The sequence below is a fragment of the Myotis lucifugus genome, unplaced genomic scaffold (genome assembly GCF_000147115.1).
Source record: "Myotis lucifugus unplaced genomic scaffold, Myoluc2.0 scaffold_3, whole genome shotgun sequence".
Taxonomy (NCBI): domain Eukaryota; kingdom Metazoa; phylum Chordata; class Mammalia; order Chiroptera; family Vespertilionidae; genus Myotis; species Myotis lucifugus.
The window spans coordinates 18,236,788-18,253,241 of record NW_005871051.1 but is presented as its reverse complement, the minus strand read 5'-3'; the positions used below and the strand labels follow the sequence as shown (position 1 = coordinate 18,253,241).

Sequence of the window (16,454 nt, the reverse complement as noted above, 5' to 3'; positions counted from 1 at the left end):
TATGCGGCCCACCAGCTGTGAGTGTGACATGCTTGTACTGCCTTCCATTTAACATTTAGTTTATTTATTTATTTAAAATAAATCTGTCAGGGCCTGAGTTCAAAAAGAGTTTCATAGCTTATGAAAGAGAGAAGCTCCATTAAAACCCATAGGTTTTAATACCACTCTCCCACCAGTCTTCAGTATCTCCTCCAAGTCTCTCAGGTATTCAAGGATACTCAGCCCCCAAACTCACCCCCCCCCCCCGCAACAACGTATTTTCGATTCCTGTTACCACTAACTGTCCTAAATTTCCCACAGGTGTTCCCTTCTCATGAGCTTGATTCCTCCCCCCTTCCTCCCCACTGCACCGTATATATCCCTCGACGCTGCTCTGGCCACAAAGCTGGTCCCCCACCAGGTAGGTGTTGTGAGAGGAATTGATGTAGTAGTGGTTCAGGGGTTGAGTCATATCCTGGTAGATGGGGAGGCAGGAAGGATTGAAGATGTCTCCGTCCTTCGAGTAGAGGTAACTGAGGAAGCCATCCATGCTCAGCACATGTCGTAGCTTGCCTGAGATGTGGAGTAGGGGGACACTAGAATGAGAGAACTCTGAATGGGAGCACCCCAGCACACCCACAGCCAGTCCACCCTACACCTCTCCAGGGTCCTGCCTGTCAGATGGTGACCACTCCCAGCCTCCAGAACCCAAACTTGACCCCGTCCAATTTCTGTCATTTCAATCATCCCCACCCTCAGAGAATGTTAAAGCTACAAGGGGAATCATTACAAACATTCTAGTTCAATGCTGTCCAATAGAACTTTTTACAATGATGGAAACTGCACTGTTCAATATGATAGCCTCTAGATACATAAGGCTAATGAGCACTTAAAATGTAGCTGTGTAACTGAGGAACTGAATTTTAAATATATGTTTTTATTGATTTGAGAGAGAGAAGGGAAGGGAGAGGAAGGGGGGAGAGAGAGAAAAAAAAGAGAGAGAGAAAGATCGTTCATTTGCCTCCTGCACGCCCTTGCTGAGGATCAAGCCCTCAACCTGGGCATGTGCCCTGCCTGACCAGGAATCGAACAAGCAAACTTTTTAAAATTTATCCTCACCCAAGGATATTTTTTCCATTGAATTTTAGAGAGAGTGAAAGGGAGGAAGGAGGAAGAGAAGAGAGAGAGAGAGAGAGAGAGAGAGAGAGAAACATCAATGTGAGAGAGACACATAGACTGGATGTCTTCTGCATGCACCCCAACTAGGAATAGGGTGCAAACCCCCAAGGGAGGTACATGCCCTTGACTAGGAATCGAACCCAAGACCCTTCAGTCCTCAGCCGATGCTCTAACCAGTGAGCAATCTGGCCAGGAAAGAGCCAGCAACCTTTTGGTGCAAAGGAGGACACTCAACCAACTGAGCCATACCTGCCAGGACAGGAACTGAATTTAAAATTTTGATTTTAGTTCATTTAAATTTAAACAGTCATATGGTGCTCATGGCTACCATAATGGGCAGCACAATATTCATTTTGAAAGGGTAATTTTATAGATAGGGAAACTGAGGCCCGGAGAGAATCAAAGTCAAAGGCTTGTTAGCAACACAACCAAGGTATCTTTGTTTTATTCCCTGGGTTGTGTAGCTACTGCCAACTATGATCTAAGGGTTTTTTTTCCCTATTGTCAATTCCCACATGGTGTTTTGCCTTGGACCACACTTTCTTCAAGGGCCAGGTCCTGTCACCCTTCCATAGCCCTCACCCATTTCAGCATGGGCTTCTATATTTACAACAACAATGACTAACAGTTATTGAGCACTTGCTCTATACAAAGGATGTTACATTCAACATCTCTCTTAACGCTCTAACCAACATGATGAGGTAGATGTAATATAATCTGTCTTGAGAGGTTGGGTAACTCATCTCATGTACATAACCAGTAAGTGTAGGGACTTGAACCCAGGCAGCCAGGTGTCAGAGCCACACCCTACACCACTGGGCTGTGCAGTTTCACTGAGGGAAACATTGCTGCAGGCGGGCTCCCTTGGAAGGCAGAATAATTAGATTCTCATGCCCAGCTTCTTGTTCCAGATTTGATAAGGCCTGAAGATGCTGGAGAATGGCAGCAACTTTCATTCTTTATAGTAATACATCAGATCAATAGGTTAAGTCCACAGCTGCCAGGTACTTTCATATGCATTATTACATTTGATCACCAATTATTTTAAAAATGAGAAAATCGAGTCTCAGATTAAGCAACTTGACTAAGGTTACTCAGTAAGAAGCAGAGTGGAAACTTGAGCCCAGGTCTCTTGACTTATACTACCCGGCAGGCAGAGTATAGCATCTGATAGTTGAGTGCAAGGGGAGGGTAGAATAAATGTAATGGATGTAATAAATGTAATAGAAGATCCTATTTCTTAACCCTGTGACATTCCTCTTCTATGTGGTTTTCTGAAATGATTGCTTTCAGTCCCCTTTCTTCTCTGAGTACCCACATGAATCAACACTTTCTATTTGACTCTAAGTTCCATGAATACATTGTCCTTGTCTTAACCTACTACTATATCTCTGGTGCCCAGCACATAAGTCCTGCCACATTTAGGTATTCAATAAGCACTAGCAGAAGTATAGTGTGAATGAATGAATGAATGAATGGAAGGAAGGAAGTGGGAATTGAGACTTAGGAAACCTGGGTCACTTGTCCAGCTCTCATTCATCTCATCTCTAATCCTTATTCTCAAGAAAGGCACCAAGTAAATATCAGATGACCTGGATTTGAATCCCAATTTCTCCTCTCATTAGCTGTTGGCTTTGAGCAAGTAATTTAATTGTTCTATACCTCAGTTTTTCTCTCTTGCACAACTGACTCAATAATAAAAACTATTCCAACAGGTCATTGTAAGGATTAGAAGAGAAAAGGCATGTAGAGATATTGGCACATTATGGAATACTTGGCAAAAGCCCAATCTTGATTTACAAGATTGTAGTAAGAACTAAATGAAGTAAGGCATGTGAAAGTGCCTTGTAAATAATTTCTACATATATAAAAGGCTAATATGCAGTGTCCCCTCGGGAGTTCACCTGGGAGACCAGGAGTTCGATTGCGCACTATGACGTGTGCTGACCACCAGGGGGTGGTGTGGAACATGGCGGGCGACCAGCAGCAGCTGGGGCATTGAGGGAGCAAGGGAAGGAGGAGGTGAGGAGGTGGGGAACCTGATCATCCCTGATTGCTGGCCAGGACTAGGGACCCTACCCATCCACAAATTTCGTGCACCAGGCCTCTAGTCTAATCTAATAAAAGAGAAACATGCAAATTGACTGCACCTCCACCATGCCCACCAGCCATGCCCACCAGCCAATCAGGAGGAAATATGCAAATTAACTAAACTAAGATGGCGGTAGCCACGGAGCTGGAGTGAGCAGGAGGCTTGGGTTGCCCCCAGCAATGGAGGAAGCCAAGCTTTCCGCCTGCCCTGCCGGCCCTGAGCTCTGCTCAAGGCTATAAAGTTTCAATTATAGAAGATAAATAAATCCCAGATACTTGCTTTCAGCCCGTGCCCATGGCCAGCCTGAAAACAGCCATCAGCCCCTCACCCAGGCTAGCCAAGCACCCCAGCGGGATCCCCCCCCCGAAGGGGCTGTGGCCAGCCTGAAAACAGCCCTCAGCCCCTCACCCAGGCTGGCCAAACCCCCATGGGGTGAGGGTCCCCACTGGGGGCCTTGGCCAGCCTGCAAACAGCCATCAGCCCCTCACCCAGCTGGCCAGGCACCCCAGTGGGACCCCTATCCTGATCTGGGACACCCTTCAGGGCAAACCAGCTAGCCGCCACCCATGCACCAGGCCTCTATCTTATATAATAAAAAGGTAATATGCAAATTGACCCTAACAGCAGAATGACTGGGAATGACTGGTCACTATGACACACACTGACCACCAGGGGGCAGATGCTCAATGCAGGAGCTGCCCCCTGGTGGTGAGTGCGCTCCCACAGGGGGAGCTCTGCCAAGCCACAAGCCAGGCTGATGGCTGCCAGCACAGCGGTGATGGCAGGAGCCTCTCCCACCTCCTCAGCAGTGCTAAGGATTTCTGACTGCAGCTTAGGCCTGGTCCCCGCTGGCAAGTGAACATCCTCCGAGGGCTCCCGGGCTGCCAGAGGGATGTCTGACTGCCAGCATAGGCCCGATCCCCCGGGGAACAGGCCTAAGCCAGCAGATGGACATCCCCAGAGGGATGTCAGACTGGGAGAGGGCACAGTCTGTGCCCCGACTGCGAGAGGGCATAGGCCGGGCTGAGGGACCCCCCTGAGTGCACAAATTTTTGTGCACCAGACCTCTAGTATTATTAATAACTAGAGGCCCAGTGCATGAAATTTGTGCGGGGGGGGGGTGTCCCTCAACCTGGCCTGCACCCTCTCCAATCTGGGATCCCTCAGGGGATGTCCAACTGCCGGTTCAGGCCTGCAGGGATCAGGCCTAAACCGGCAATCGGACATCCCTCTCACAATCCGGGACTGCTGGCTCTTAACTGCTCGCCTGCCTGCCTGCCTGATTACCCCTAACCGATTCTGCCTGCTGGCCTGATCACCCCCTAACCGCTCCCCTGCCAGCCTGATTGACACCTAACTGCTCCCTTGCCAGCCCAATTGTCCCCAACTGCCCTCCCCTGCCAGCCCGATCACCCACAACTGCCCTCCCCTGCCAGCCTGATCACCCACAACTGTCCTCCCCTGCCACGACCTGCCTCCTCCGCCAGGACCTGCCTCCTCTACACAAGGTGGCAGAGACGCCTGGACCGGCCTCCTCCGTGCCATGCAGAGCCACGGGACCCCCAGGCCTCACCACATGGAGCGGCCACCAGACCCCGCCTCCCCTGTGCGTGTGGCCATCTTGTGGCAGCCATCTTGTGACAACATTGTGTGAGGGCGTCATACGACGCCACCTAGGCTTTTATTATATAGGATGTACTAGTAAATTCCTCACATTCTGAAGGGAATGGAGAGCAGGAAGATATCTACTAAAAGGGCAAGGAGGAAAATTTGAGGGCAGAGAGGGCATATTTTAGTTGTGTTTGATAATGCTGAATGATTGACCTCATCATCAACCCCCTCAGCCAGGGGCTGACTAGCTTCCTAGGACTTTAAGGGACTCAGAGACTTCAAGAACCATCTGGTAAACTTGGAGAAAGCCCAGGAAAGGGAAGAGAGCCAGCACTTAAAGTGATAGCAAACAGGAACCATGAAGGGAACTAGAGGAAAATCAATCATATGCACTAGAGAAGAAGAGACCAAAGCAAGAGGATCAAGTATTTTATACTATATCTCCACTGAGGCCAAAAGCTGATATAAGAAGAACTTTCAGCAAGTGAAGGATGTGCAACTTGAGCATGGTGGAGGAAAGGGGTCTTGTGGAATGTTCTTCCTCTGAGAGATCTAGCATTACAGAGGAGACTTCTCTCTTATCTGGGCAAGAAATGGAAATGGCTGCACTCCTTCGAGAAGTGGCTGAATGAGATGAAGATGATTGGGTAGGGGACTGAGGTAGGGGTGGACTCAGCCTTCCTTGAGTTAGACAGAAAGCTGCTGATCTCTGGACCTTTCTGGTCATGGTCCCCCTCCCTGACCCCTGTCTGGTGCCTCTCTGCTCTGGTCCTCTTACCACTTTCTGAAGGCTCATGACGGTCAATGAGTTCCAGAGCAAGGTCAGAAGCATGGTCTCCTTCTTTCTGCTCCTCTTGGAGGAAATCCACAAATTCTAACAGGGTCAGCTTCTGCCCATCAGCCGAAAAGTTTCCAAACAGTTCCAGTACCTCAACACGCTTAGTCAATGCCTTATAGAACTCTATAAATTCTTGTCCCTCCAGAGTGTCAGATTGGGATGTGTCTGCTGCCTGCAAGAGGGTTTAGAGGAGATTGGACAAACCCTTTAACAGCAACTTTTATGGCCTTGGCTTGTCTTATAAGGACAGTCTTACTGACAGATGGATCCAAGTATGCTTCCACAGAATACATGATACTTGGTGTTCATAGAAGAAGTCACTTCAGTAAGTAAGAAGCAAAATTTCAGCCATACCATTTGCTACTAAAAAATTTTTTCAACTAGAAAGAATTGAAATCCCTAAAGGTCAAAATATCCCTTCTTCTATTTATTCACATTCCAGTTGGAGTTTTCTATTGTTCTAAGCACCTGTGAAAGTCTGGCCATGGACAGAGAGGTTCTTGGGGTCTGATGTAATAACATATTATTAGTTACCTTTTATAAGATTATAAATCATCTTTCCAACAAGACTGAAGAGTAAGAAGCATGGCCTACACTTCCCATTGAGCCTGGCATAGTGCTAAGGGCACATAATAGAGATTCAATAAATGAATGTTGTTGGAAAGGATCAGAGTACTTACGGTCAAGTGAGAATGTGGCCTTGTTTGGCTTCTGCAAATACGTTCCTGAAAGACTCACCTGGAAAAGCTGAAAGGCATGTTCTTGTTCCATTTCCACATTCATCAGGCGTAGTAACCGCTGGACTTCGTGGAAACTCATCCGACCATCCTGGTTTTTGTCTCCACGCTGGAACCAGTCACTCAGCCATCCAGGTCTGAGTCAAGGCAAAAGCACTGTGTGTGTTTGTATGTGCAGATGTGTGTGCATGTTCATCCACTGACATCTCTCCCTATCTTTTCTGCCTGTCTATCTCCCACACCAATTAATTTTCCACATTAGCTTCTAGAATACCCCCTCCCCCCTCCCCCCGAGTACCTATCTATCTTATCCCTGCATGGCTCAGATGCCAGCAGGTACCTCTTTTTTGCAGAAAGTACAGATTCTTTAACATAGAAGTTAAGATCTCCTGTGCCCCCATAATCTGGCTCCAACCCAGTCTTCTCAACACATCTCTGCCCTTTCTGCACTTTAGCCAGAACCCCAACTTCCCACTCTGTGATGTCCCAGTTCTCCAGCGCTTCAATTTCCTATCTCTGGGCCTTTACTCATGCTGTTCCTTCAGGCAGGGGTGTTTTTACCTCCTCACTTAATGTTCAAATTATACTAATTTTCAAGGCTTTGCTAAAATACTACTTCCTCCCTAAAGCTTTCTCAGAACCCTCTCAGCTAGAATTAAATATTTATCCTTCCTTTGAACAGCCTCAAATAATCTAAGTACCATACAGTTCCATGGTACTTAGATTATTTACACAATCCCATCCTCTCCACTGAGGAAAACAATATCTTTGTACTCTTAAAGCCTGGCATATAGTGCCTGGTATATTCTGTTTAATAGCTGGTGAACGAATGGATGAATGAATGAAAGAACTAGCACAGAAGGTGAATCCAATCTAGGAAACTTGAAGTGAGTTGACACCAGTAAGTCTTTGAAGGGATTGCTTCCCACCCCTGTGGTAGCTCATGCCACTAGGATCTTCTGTTCAGCTCTCAGGATCAGCATCTTGTTTGGCCCCTGACCTCTTGCTGTCCCTTCCCCCAAAACTAGGAGGCCTGATGCATGCCCAAACTCTGCCTGGCTATGCTTTTGCCATCTCAAACCTCAATTCCTCCTTCAGCATTCTCAGCCTCACATCGGTCTGAACTGCCCCTACCCACCCCATCTGGACTCTTGGGATTCCCTAGCCCTATACCGCCCCCCTCACCTGTCTCTAGCCCTGCAGCATCTGCCCCTTCAGTGATTCTGGCCCCCATTCTGACTCCATCTTGCCCGATACTGGTCCAGCCTCTCCTGTTGATCCATGTTGGTGACAAAGTCCACCAATAGCTGGAGCCCCTTCATCCAGATCTGGGCCTCTTCCACACTGTTGGCTACCAGGTCCAAGTTGGAGCGGCGGCCATGGAAGACGATGGTAAAGCCCTGCTCCAGGGGGAACTCCTCTGCCAGGCTGCGCAACACCTCAGATTCATGGCCATTACGCACTGTCTCCACGTCAGAGATCGAGACTGCCAGAGAATAAGCAAGTGGGGAGACTGAGGAAGAGAGTTCACCAAATTGCAGGAGCTAATGATCAAGGACCATTAATTACTCCCTTCTCTCTGAAGCCATAGAGAGGAGGAACCCCAGCCTCCACAGGCTAAAACCCCAAAAGCTTTAGTATAGGGAGATGCAGACCGCTGGGATTCAGGATTCCACATGAATCACTGCTGTGTTCATAGGCAGCATGGCAAGGGGCCTGTGCTGGGAATGGCAAGACTGGCTCCCAGCTTTCAGCTGGCAGTATGACACAGACAAAAGACCTTAATCCTTAGTGTCCTCATCTTCAATAAGGGATGGTCCCTTACATGGCCAGTGTACATGGTGACCACAAAAGGACTGGTGGGGCTAACAAATGGAAGCACAGTTACAGGGTAGAAGCAGTTACACCAAAGCATAATAGGCCCAATTTCAGTTCTTCCATTCCAGGTTTGAGAGCTTCCTCTTTCCAGATAGGAGGGAACCAGAGAAATGCTCCTACCCTCTTTCCTCAGCTGGGAGTGGTGTGGAACGTGAGCTTTGGTATGTCTCTAAAGCAGACTCCCTTAGATGCGTCCTGTGATCAAATTTTTAGAGGGATCATAAAGTGTTCAGCCAATAGAATGTATACTTATGATGCATTTATGACATTTTAAAATATTCACCATAATGGCTCATATTTATTAAATGCATCTGGTTTCAGGTCCCATGCTTTAGATATTAATTTGTTGGGTCCCTATAACCTACTAGGCAGGTACTGTTTAACATCCATTTTACAGATGAGGAAACTGAAGCTTAGTTTAAGTAACTTGTCCAAAGCCACTCAGCTAGAAAGTGTCAGGGCTTTAATCCAGTCAGTCAGATGCCTGAGATCATGCTCTTATTATAATAAAAATAACAAGATATATAATGTATGATTTATTGAGCCTTTTTATGTTCCAGGACTCTTCTAAGCCCTTTACATGCAATAATTGATTTTATCCTAATAACAGCCTTAAGAGGCAAATACTGTTATAATTTTCATTTTATAGGCTCAGGCATAGATACAAGTGGGACAGCACAAGGCAACATCATAGGACCCTGGTCCCTCTCCTGCTATCAGATGCTGGGCTCCTCAGCATTCTATCCACCCATATGCCCACCCCTAGCTATCCATGTCACTTACAGCTGGCCTTGGCTCTGCCTCCGACCTGCCGGGCATGCCAGACGGTCATGCCATCTTCCTTAAGTCTGAAGTATCTTAGCTTCTTCCAGTTTTTGGATCTCACCTTGCGCATCATCGTACCTTTCTGCATCAGCAGCACATCTTGACTGATGGGCAGCCCTGGGCCAGAAGAAGCAGGGGCTGGATAGCCAACCAGGGATGTGGAGGGCCCAGGAGGAGCTCTTGAATAGAGGTTCAGTATCCTCCCCGTCCCTGGGCTGTCTCCCCAAGCCCTCTTCTGCAGGGGTACTCACGGCCTTGCAGCAGGAATGCCATCACTCACTGCTCCACCAGCTGGCGCCAGAGTTACCTAAAAGAGTAAGGAGGAGCAAAAAACTGGGTTAATCTTGGTGATTTTAGAATAACAGAACAAGGGAGGAAGAGAAGGAAACCAATGTTTCCTGACTGCCCACTATGTGTCAGGCATTCCATCTATATAGTCTGTAGCTCTTTTTACTTCTAATTTGAGTTTGGTAACTACAAGGCTTAGAAAGGCTAAGAAACCTGCCTCAAATCACAGGGATTCAGAATTTGAAGCCAAGTATGTCTGATTCCAGAACCTTTGCTGCTTCCCATAGTCATCTCCAGAGAGGACTAAACCAGGTCTTTCTGCCAAATACTCCTCTCTTTCCCAATACCCCATATTCTACAAGATAACCTCATGTCACACTGCTCAGCTCCTCATTATTAAAAACCACTATCTTGCCCTGACCGGTTTGGTTCAGTGGATAGAGCGTCGGCCTGCAGACTCAAGGGTCCCAGGTTCGATTCTGGTCAAGGGCATGTACCTTGGTTGCGGGCACATCCCCAGTGGTGGGTACGCAGGGGGCAGCTGATCGATGTTTCTCTCTCATCGATGTTTCTAACTCTCTATCCCTCTCCCTTCCTCTCTGTAAAAAAATCAATAAAATATATTTAAAACAAAAAACCACTATCTTGCTGGCAGCCCTTGCAGAATCTGGAATCTCTATATCCCAGTCTTCTCTTCTCCAGATAAAATCATCTTAATCATCCTAACTTCCCTTTCTGGGAGCCCTCTCCATGCTCCCATGTAGACCATCCAGCTTGGAAGTCTTTCTTTATTTTTAATTTATTTTATTTTTTAAAATTTTTTGTTAATCCTCCCTGAGGATATCTTTCCATTGATTTTTAGAGAGTGGGAGGAAGAGAGAAAGAAGGAGAGAAACATTGGTTGCCTCCTGCACGGAACCGTGGGGCCGGGGATTGAGTCTGCAACTGAGGTATGTGCCCTTGATCGGAATTGAACCTGGGAACCTTCGTTATGCAGGCCCATACTCTACCCACTAAGCCAACCCGGCTAGGGCTTTTTCTTTTCTTTATTTTTTTAAAATTGATTTTTAGAGAGGGAGAGGAAAGGATAGAGAGAGGTTTATTGTTCCACTTATTTGTGCATTCATTGGTTGATTCTCTTTTTTAAAAATATATTTTATTGATTTTTTACAGAGAGGAAGGGAGAGGGATAGAGAGTTAGAAACATCGATGAGAGAGAAACATCCATCAGCTGCCTCCCGCACACCTCCTACTGGGGATGTGCCTGCAACCAAGGTACATGCTCTTGACTGGAAACGAACCTGGGACCTTTCAGTCTTCAGGCCAATGCTCTACCCACTGAGCCAAACCGGTTAGGGAGCATTGGTTGATTCTTTTATGTCCCCTGACCAGAGATTGAACCCAGAACCTTGGCATATCGGGACGTTACTCTAATCAACTGGGCTACTTGGTCAGGGCTCCTGAAGTGTTTCCTTTGTCTCGTGTACAACACTTCATGTTGTACATAGCTAAATAAGCCATCTTCTTCACTTCACATGGTAAAGCATATTTTATACTCCTTTTCATAACAGTTATTCTGAGAGTTTTAATGGACCATATAAATTACAAAGTCTCAGAATTGCATTTTTAAGTTTTCTCTACCTACTAAAAAAAAGTGCCTCCTTTATGATATATGCTAATTCAGGACCTGGTTCATTTGTCCTAGTAAGTAACAACAAACTTCCCTTGAAAAGAACTAGAAGATTTTATATATGGCCACTTGATTCTAGCTTTGCCCCTATAAGAAATGCTCAATTCTTGACCAAATCATTCTGAAACTGGCAAAGCCTATGAAACATAAATGTCTATGCTTTTGTATAAGAAAAGTATCTACACTTGAATAGAAATGTTGTGCTTTTTAATTAATAAATTTAAAATGTTGACATTGGTGAACGTCTAAAAAACTAAAAGAATCTCTGAAACAATCATTTGATTAATGCTCCATGAAAACATCATGCAGCCCTGACCGGTGTGGCTCACTTGGTTGAGCATTGCTCCATGCACCAAAGGGTGGCCTATTGAATTCCCGGTCTGAGCATGTGCCCAGGTTGTGGGTTTGGTCTCTGGTCAGGGTGCGTGCAGAAGGCAACTGATGTTTCTCTCTCACATCGATGTTTCTCTCTCACATCGATGTTTCTCTCTCTCCCTCTCTCTTCCTCTCTTTCTAAAAAGCAAAATCAATAAAAACATATTTTTAAAAAAACATCATGCAGCTCAACTCTCTATATTTTACAAATGAAAAAAGCAGAAGTCTAGAAATGTGATGTGACTTGTCTGAGGCCACAAAGCATATTAGTACCCTATGTCTCCAGTGGGAAGAGCCTATAAAGTCACCTGGGGATAACTAAGTCTTTGGAAAGAAGGTAGAGGTCACTGAAAATACAGCTTCCCTGACTGTAGCACCTAGAAAAGGCTTTCTAAATGAGTAGCAATGTGCAGGTGTCAGAGGGAATAGAGAAAGTTGGTAATCAGTCTGTACCTAAGTGGGAAAGAGAACTCAAGGCTTCTCTCAAGGGAGAAAGATCCCTGCAATGGTTCCAAAAAAGAAAAGGTTTTGCCGGAACCGGTTTGGCTCAGTGGATAGAGCGTCGGCCTGCGGACTGAAGGGTCCCAGGTTCGATTCCGGTCAAGGGCATGTACCTGGGTTGCGGGCACATCCCCAGTAGGAGGTGTGCAGGAGGCAGCTGATGGATGTTTCTCTCTCATCGATGTTTCTAACTCTCTATCTCTCTCCCTTCCTCTCTGTAAAAAATCAATAAAATATATTTTTAAAAAAAGGTTTTGCTGGCTGAGACTAAATAGGAGAGCCTGGGTGAGAAACCCCCAAATGGAAGAAGGGCTGCAGAGTGCTTCCTGGGAGACAGAAGCGCATCTCTACTTTTCTGGGTGGAGATACACAGTTTGGAACCTGAGGCTTGCAAAAGCTATATTAAGACTGAAGTAGAAAGTAACAAACAGGTCCCTCTTAAGTATCTCAGGTCCTCAGACTCTGGGGTGGGGTGGGGATGGGGGTCAGCCTGGAACTGAAATTGAAACCCCCTTGCCAACATCCTATAACATCTTCTCTCAGAACTTCAGCTCCCACATCTGGGGCATAGGGACTCTGGGACGGGGTGGACCTTAGCCCTGGGAGAAGACAGAATTACCTGATCTTACGCCTGGGTCCAGGAGCCACAGAATAATGTCCTAAAACATGGGAAGCCTGAAAACAGAGCCCAAGTACCAGGATGCCCCTATTTTGGAGCTTCTCAGACCAGCTTTAGAAAGTTCTTTTATCCTCTTTTGTCAAACACTTCCAACCCCAGAACTTGGCATGCTCTTCAAATCCTGCTCCCATTCCTGAATCACTATTTCAAATCTGTATCTAGGTGACATGTGGCCATGCATAAGATGGCCAGTTTCAACACAAGGAGCTACAGAATGTCAGAGCTGGACTTCATTTTATAGAGAAAAGGAGTGAGCACTAGAAAAATTAGCTCAACTGCCAGAGTCACCTAAAATTAAGTGGCAGAACTAGGATAACAACCAAGATCTCCACATGACCAGCTCAGAGATCTCACCAAGTCTCTGCCCTTAGAAAGGGCTTTCACTAGGAAGCAGGTTAAAGCAGGGCTAAGAATCAATGAAGAATATCAAAGTTTTGTCTCTCCCTTCCATCATTTCTGTTTCCTCCATATCCCACAAAACAGCTTTTCTTTCTTATCGTTTTCTCTCTTTTCCCCATCCTCTACCTGACCCATACCTTTTCTTTTCCCCCCAACTCACTCTTTTCTCTCCTGTCCTATCTGCCTCTCTACTTGCTCACTTGTCAGCTTCTCTTTGTTCTCTTGTCATCCTTCTCCCCATCATTTCATCCTCTCTTTTTTCTTGTTCTCAACCCATGAGGATTTTGAAACTGTGATCCAGTAGCACATCCCTCTACTTAACCTTACTTTCCCCCGTATCCCAGGAGACTAACTAAACAAACTGCCCAGAGAATGCAACTTAGAACCCAAGTGTTCTAGGTCTTGGTGCTTCCTCTGGTGTCTGAAGGGAAATTGGGAAGGATGCTCACAGCTGGTGCAAGTGTGGTTAGAAAAGAAGACACAAAAGATTTGGGAGTAGGAGCAAGAGGCAGGGAGCAGAGGATGAAGACTGTAAGAGAGACTGGTCTTAACTGTTCACTCGTGGACACACATGTGGAGATCCTCAAGGGTACAGATAATTTCCTCTATAATACAGATGAGAAAACAGAGACAAAAAAAAAATGAGGTGGGAAGTGGCCAGGTCTGCCAAGCAAGATTGGGTCCTCAACTTCTAGGTAACTTATGGGAGACATGGCAGAATTGTCAACGGCATTACAGTGGGATTCAGGGTGTCTCCAGTCTCCCTGAGGAACAGGAAGGAAGAGAACCATTCTGTCTACTCTTTATGTCTAAGTTGTTACATTTTGTCTGCTCTTTTGCTTCTGAGCAGGATTATGCCTGGTTCATGTAGAGAGGACAGAATGCCCCCAGACATAGGTCCTAGCCCTCAGAATGTCAGAGTTTGAAGACTTTTTATAACACATATAATCCAGAGGTTCTTGGCTACATCAATATTCCCTGGAGAGGGTCTTGTAACAGAGATTCCTTAGCTCACAATCTACCAGATCAGAAATTCCAAGAATGGGGCTTAGGTAGATTTATTTTTATCAAGCACCTCTGACACACAGGCAAGTCTGGGAAACCCTAAACTTCCTCTTATCACAGATCAGGAAGTTGGGGACCAAAGTCACCTACCTGATTGATGGCAAAGTCAGGACTAGAAACAAGTGCTCTTCCCAGAACAGCACTTGGGCATGCCAACAAACGGTCTTGGTCCAGTGAGCAAGCGAAGAACGAGGTATAGAATTCAAACCCTGGCTCTTTCCAAGGAAGTCTCATAACTCTCTCTCTATTACCAGGGGTTCCTATACTCCACCTGGGCCATGGCCAACCCTCATTTGATAATCCTCAACAATCTGTTAATGAATCTATGCTAAAGCACAGTTATTCCAATTCTCTCTCTCCTTACTATGATGGGGCTACCTCTAAGTGGCAGCCCTGGGTAGCTAAGAAGTCCCATATAAAGAGGTGAATGACCCGAGCTAGCAGGAAAACTGTAAGTCAAAGAGGATAAGCTAGAGAGAACCAGAAGGCCAGAGCCTTGTGGACCTGTTCTGGCAAAGAGTCCAGGGTGATATATATATATATTATCCTCGCCTGAGGATATGTTTATTGATTTTAGAGAAAGAGGAAGGGGGAGAGAAACATCGATGTGAGAAACATCAGTCAGTTGCCTCCCGTATGCGCCCCGACTGGGGATCAAACCCACAACCGAGGCAGGTGCCTGGACTGGGAATCGAACCCACACTTTTTGTGTACTTGTGTACGGGATAATTCTCCAACCAACTGAGCCACCCGGCCAGGGCCAGACTGCAATTTAATCAAGGCATGTTGAAGGCAGACCTAGGGACTCCGGCAGGACAGAACATGGAAGAGAGGCTGGTCAGGCCCTTACCGTGTGCAGGATAGCAGTCCTGTGTCTGTGAGCTCTGCAGTGCTTGCTCTCCACTGTGGGATGAGGAAACCCAGCCGGCTCCTTTTCTCCTTTTCTCCTCTTGCACTCGCTGGCTTTCTCCCCTCCTCTACTGCAGTTTGCTGCTGTGACTGGCAGAGTTACAGCCAGAAGGAAGGAGTGGGGTGGGGGGAAGTGTGAGCTATCTTCAGTCCAGCCCACCCAACTCTTAAAGGCCCAGGACACTGGTCAGTGAAGGAGTCGTGGGGATAGAGTGGGTAGAAAAGGATTAAGGGGAGGGATTGGAGCACCACATCTCCAGGGAGGAGGAGCCTGGCTGCCCTTCATCTTGGTGCCAGCCCTCGCTGACCCCAATCCAGACTCAGCTCTCAAAGTGAAATCCAAGGAGTGTCTGAGTTGCAGTGCTCCATGAATCACGGCTTTTCATTCTGGTTGGTTTCTCTGCATGTTATACAGCTGTCTTTGCCCTTATTTCCTCTGGCTTCTTTCCATGGTGTCCGTTTCCACCAGCCTGCCTGCTTCTGTATGTCTGCATGCTGCCTTGCAGGGCACTCAGTCTAGCTTTGCAGTGCAGTGAAAGAAAAAAAAGGAATAGGATGGAAAAGGAAGATGAGGAGAAAGGGAGGAGAGGAATGATCTTAAGAGTGCAGGGAGACAGGTTTGTATCTGTATATATAGGCACTCGCTAAATACTTAAGGAATGTATACAGGAATTCATTTGTTCTTCCTTTACATTCATTCATTCTATGAGCATTTGCTCAGCACCTCCAATGTGCAAGGACATACATGCATGTTTATAAAGATGTGTGTGAAGCAGACGCACCGTGTGTAAGAATCAAGGGCAAAAGGAGAAGCACAAGACTGGAAAGACCCAGCTGGGAAAGGGAGGTAATGAGCTTCTTATATAAGGGTGAATGAATAGGCAGCTGAAACAGACACCAAGATTGAGGAAAGAGGACTAAGTTAGGAGAGGAATGGGTGATTGTAAAGGGCTTTATTGTGGCCCCATACTTCACAGTGAGAAACTGAGGCTCAGGAAAGTTCAGGCAATGTCCTGGACTCACATATCATTAGCAAAGACAACTAGTCCCTTGCACTCTCCCAAACACTGTGAGCTGGGACCTACTTTTGCTCTGCCTTGGAAAGACTGCAGGGTATGCCTCTTTCTGGACCAGTAGATGACAGTAAAATAGCTGAGGGCATAGGGCACAGCCCTGTACTTGCTTGGACTTCTGTGGGATCCTTTTCCAGTGAGGTCTGTCTTAATTATGGGCACAGAGTGAACTAACTGTATAAAATGATGTGATTTTAAATGTGCTGAGATCTGGCTGTCTCTCATGGCTCCCCCACATACCTCTCAACCGCCTAATATTCTACCATTAGTGATTATTTATAGCTAAACTTTAGTCCCATTAAAATAAAATCCTTCTAAGTGATTACCATAAATGTC

The 16,454-nt window shown here is 46.4% G+C and overlaps 1 protein-coding gene across 1 annotated transcript in view; it reads right to left on the bottom strand.

Moving 5' to 3' along the window:
* PLCD4 (phospholipase C delta 4) overlaps positions 1 to 15,691 on the bottom strand; it is a 29,119-nt gene extending 13,428 nt beyond the window's left edge. Inside the window, exons 1-7 of the mRNA XM_023761261.1 lie at positions 14,987 to 15,691; positions 9,391 to 9,446; positions 9,098 to 9,256; positions 7,694 to 7,922; positions 6,438 to 6,573; positions 5,640 to 5,871; positions 351 to 552 (exon numbers count right to left, since the gene is read on the bottom strand). Of these exons, the coding sequence (XP_023617029.1) occupies positions 351 to 552; positions 5,640 to 5,871; positions 6,438 to 6,573; positions 7,694 to 7,922; positions 9,098 to 9,256; positions 9,391 to 9,412 (980 nt within the window). The 5' untranslated portion in view covers positions 9,413 to 9,446; positions 14,987 to 15,691. The remainder of the gene's footprint in view (positions 1 to 350; positions 553 to 5,639; positions 5,872 to 6,437; positions 6,574 to 7,693; positions 7,923 to 9,097; positions 9,257 to 9,390; positions 9,447 to 14,986) is intronic.
* Positions 15,692 to 16,454: the final 763 nt, after the last annotated feature.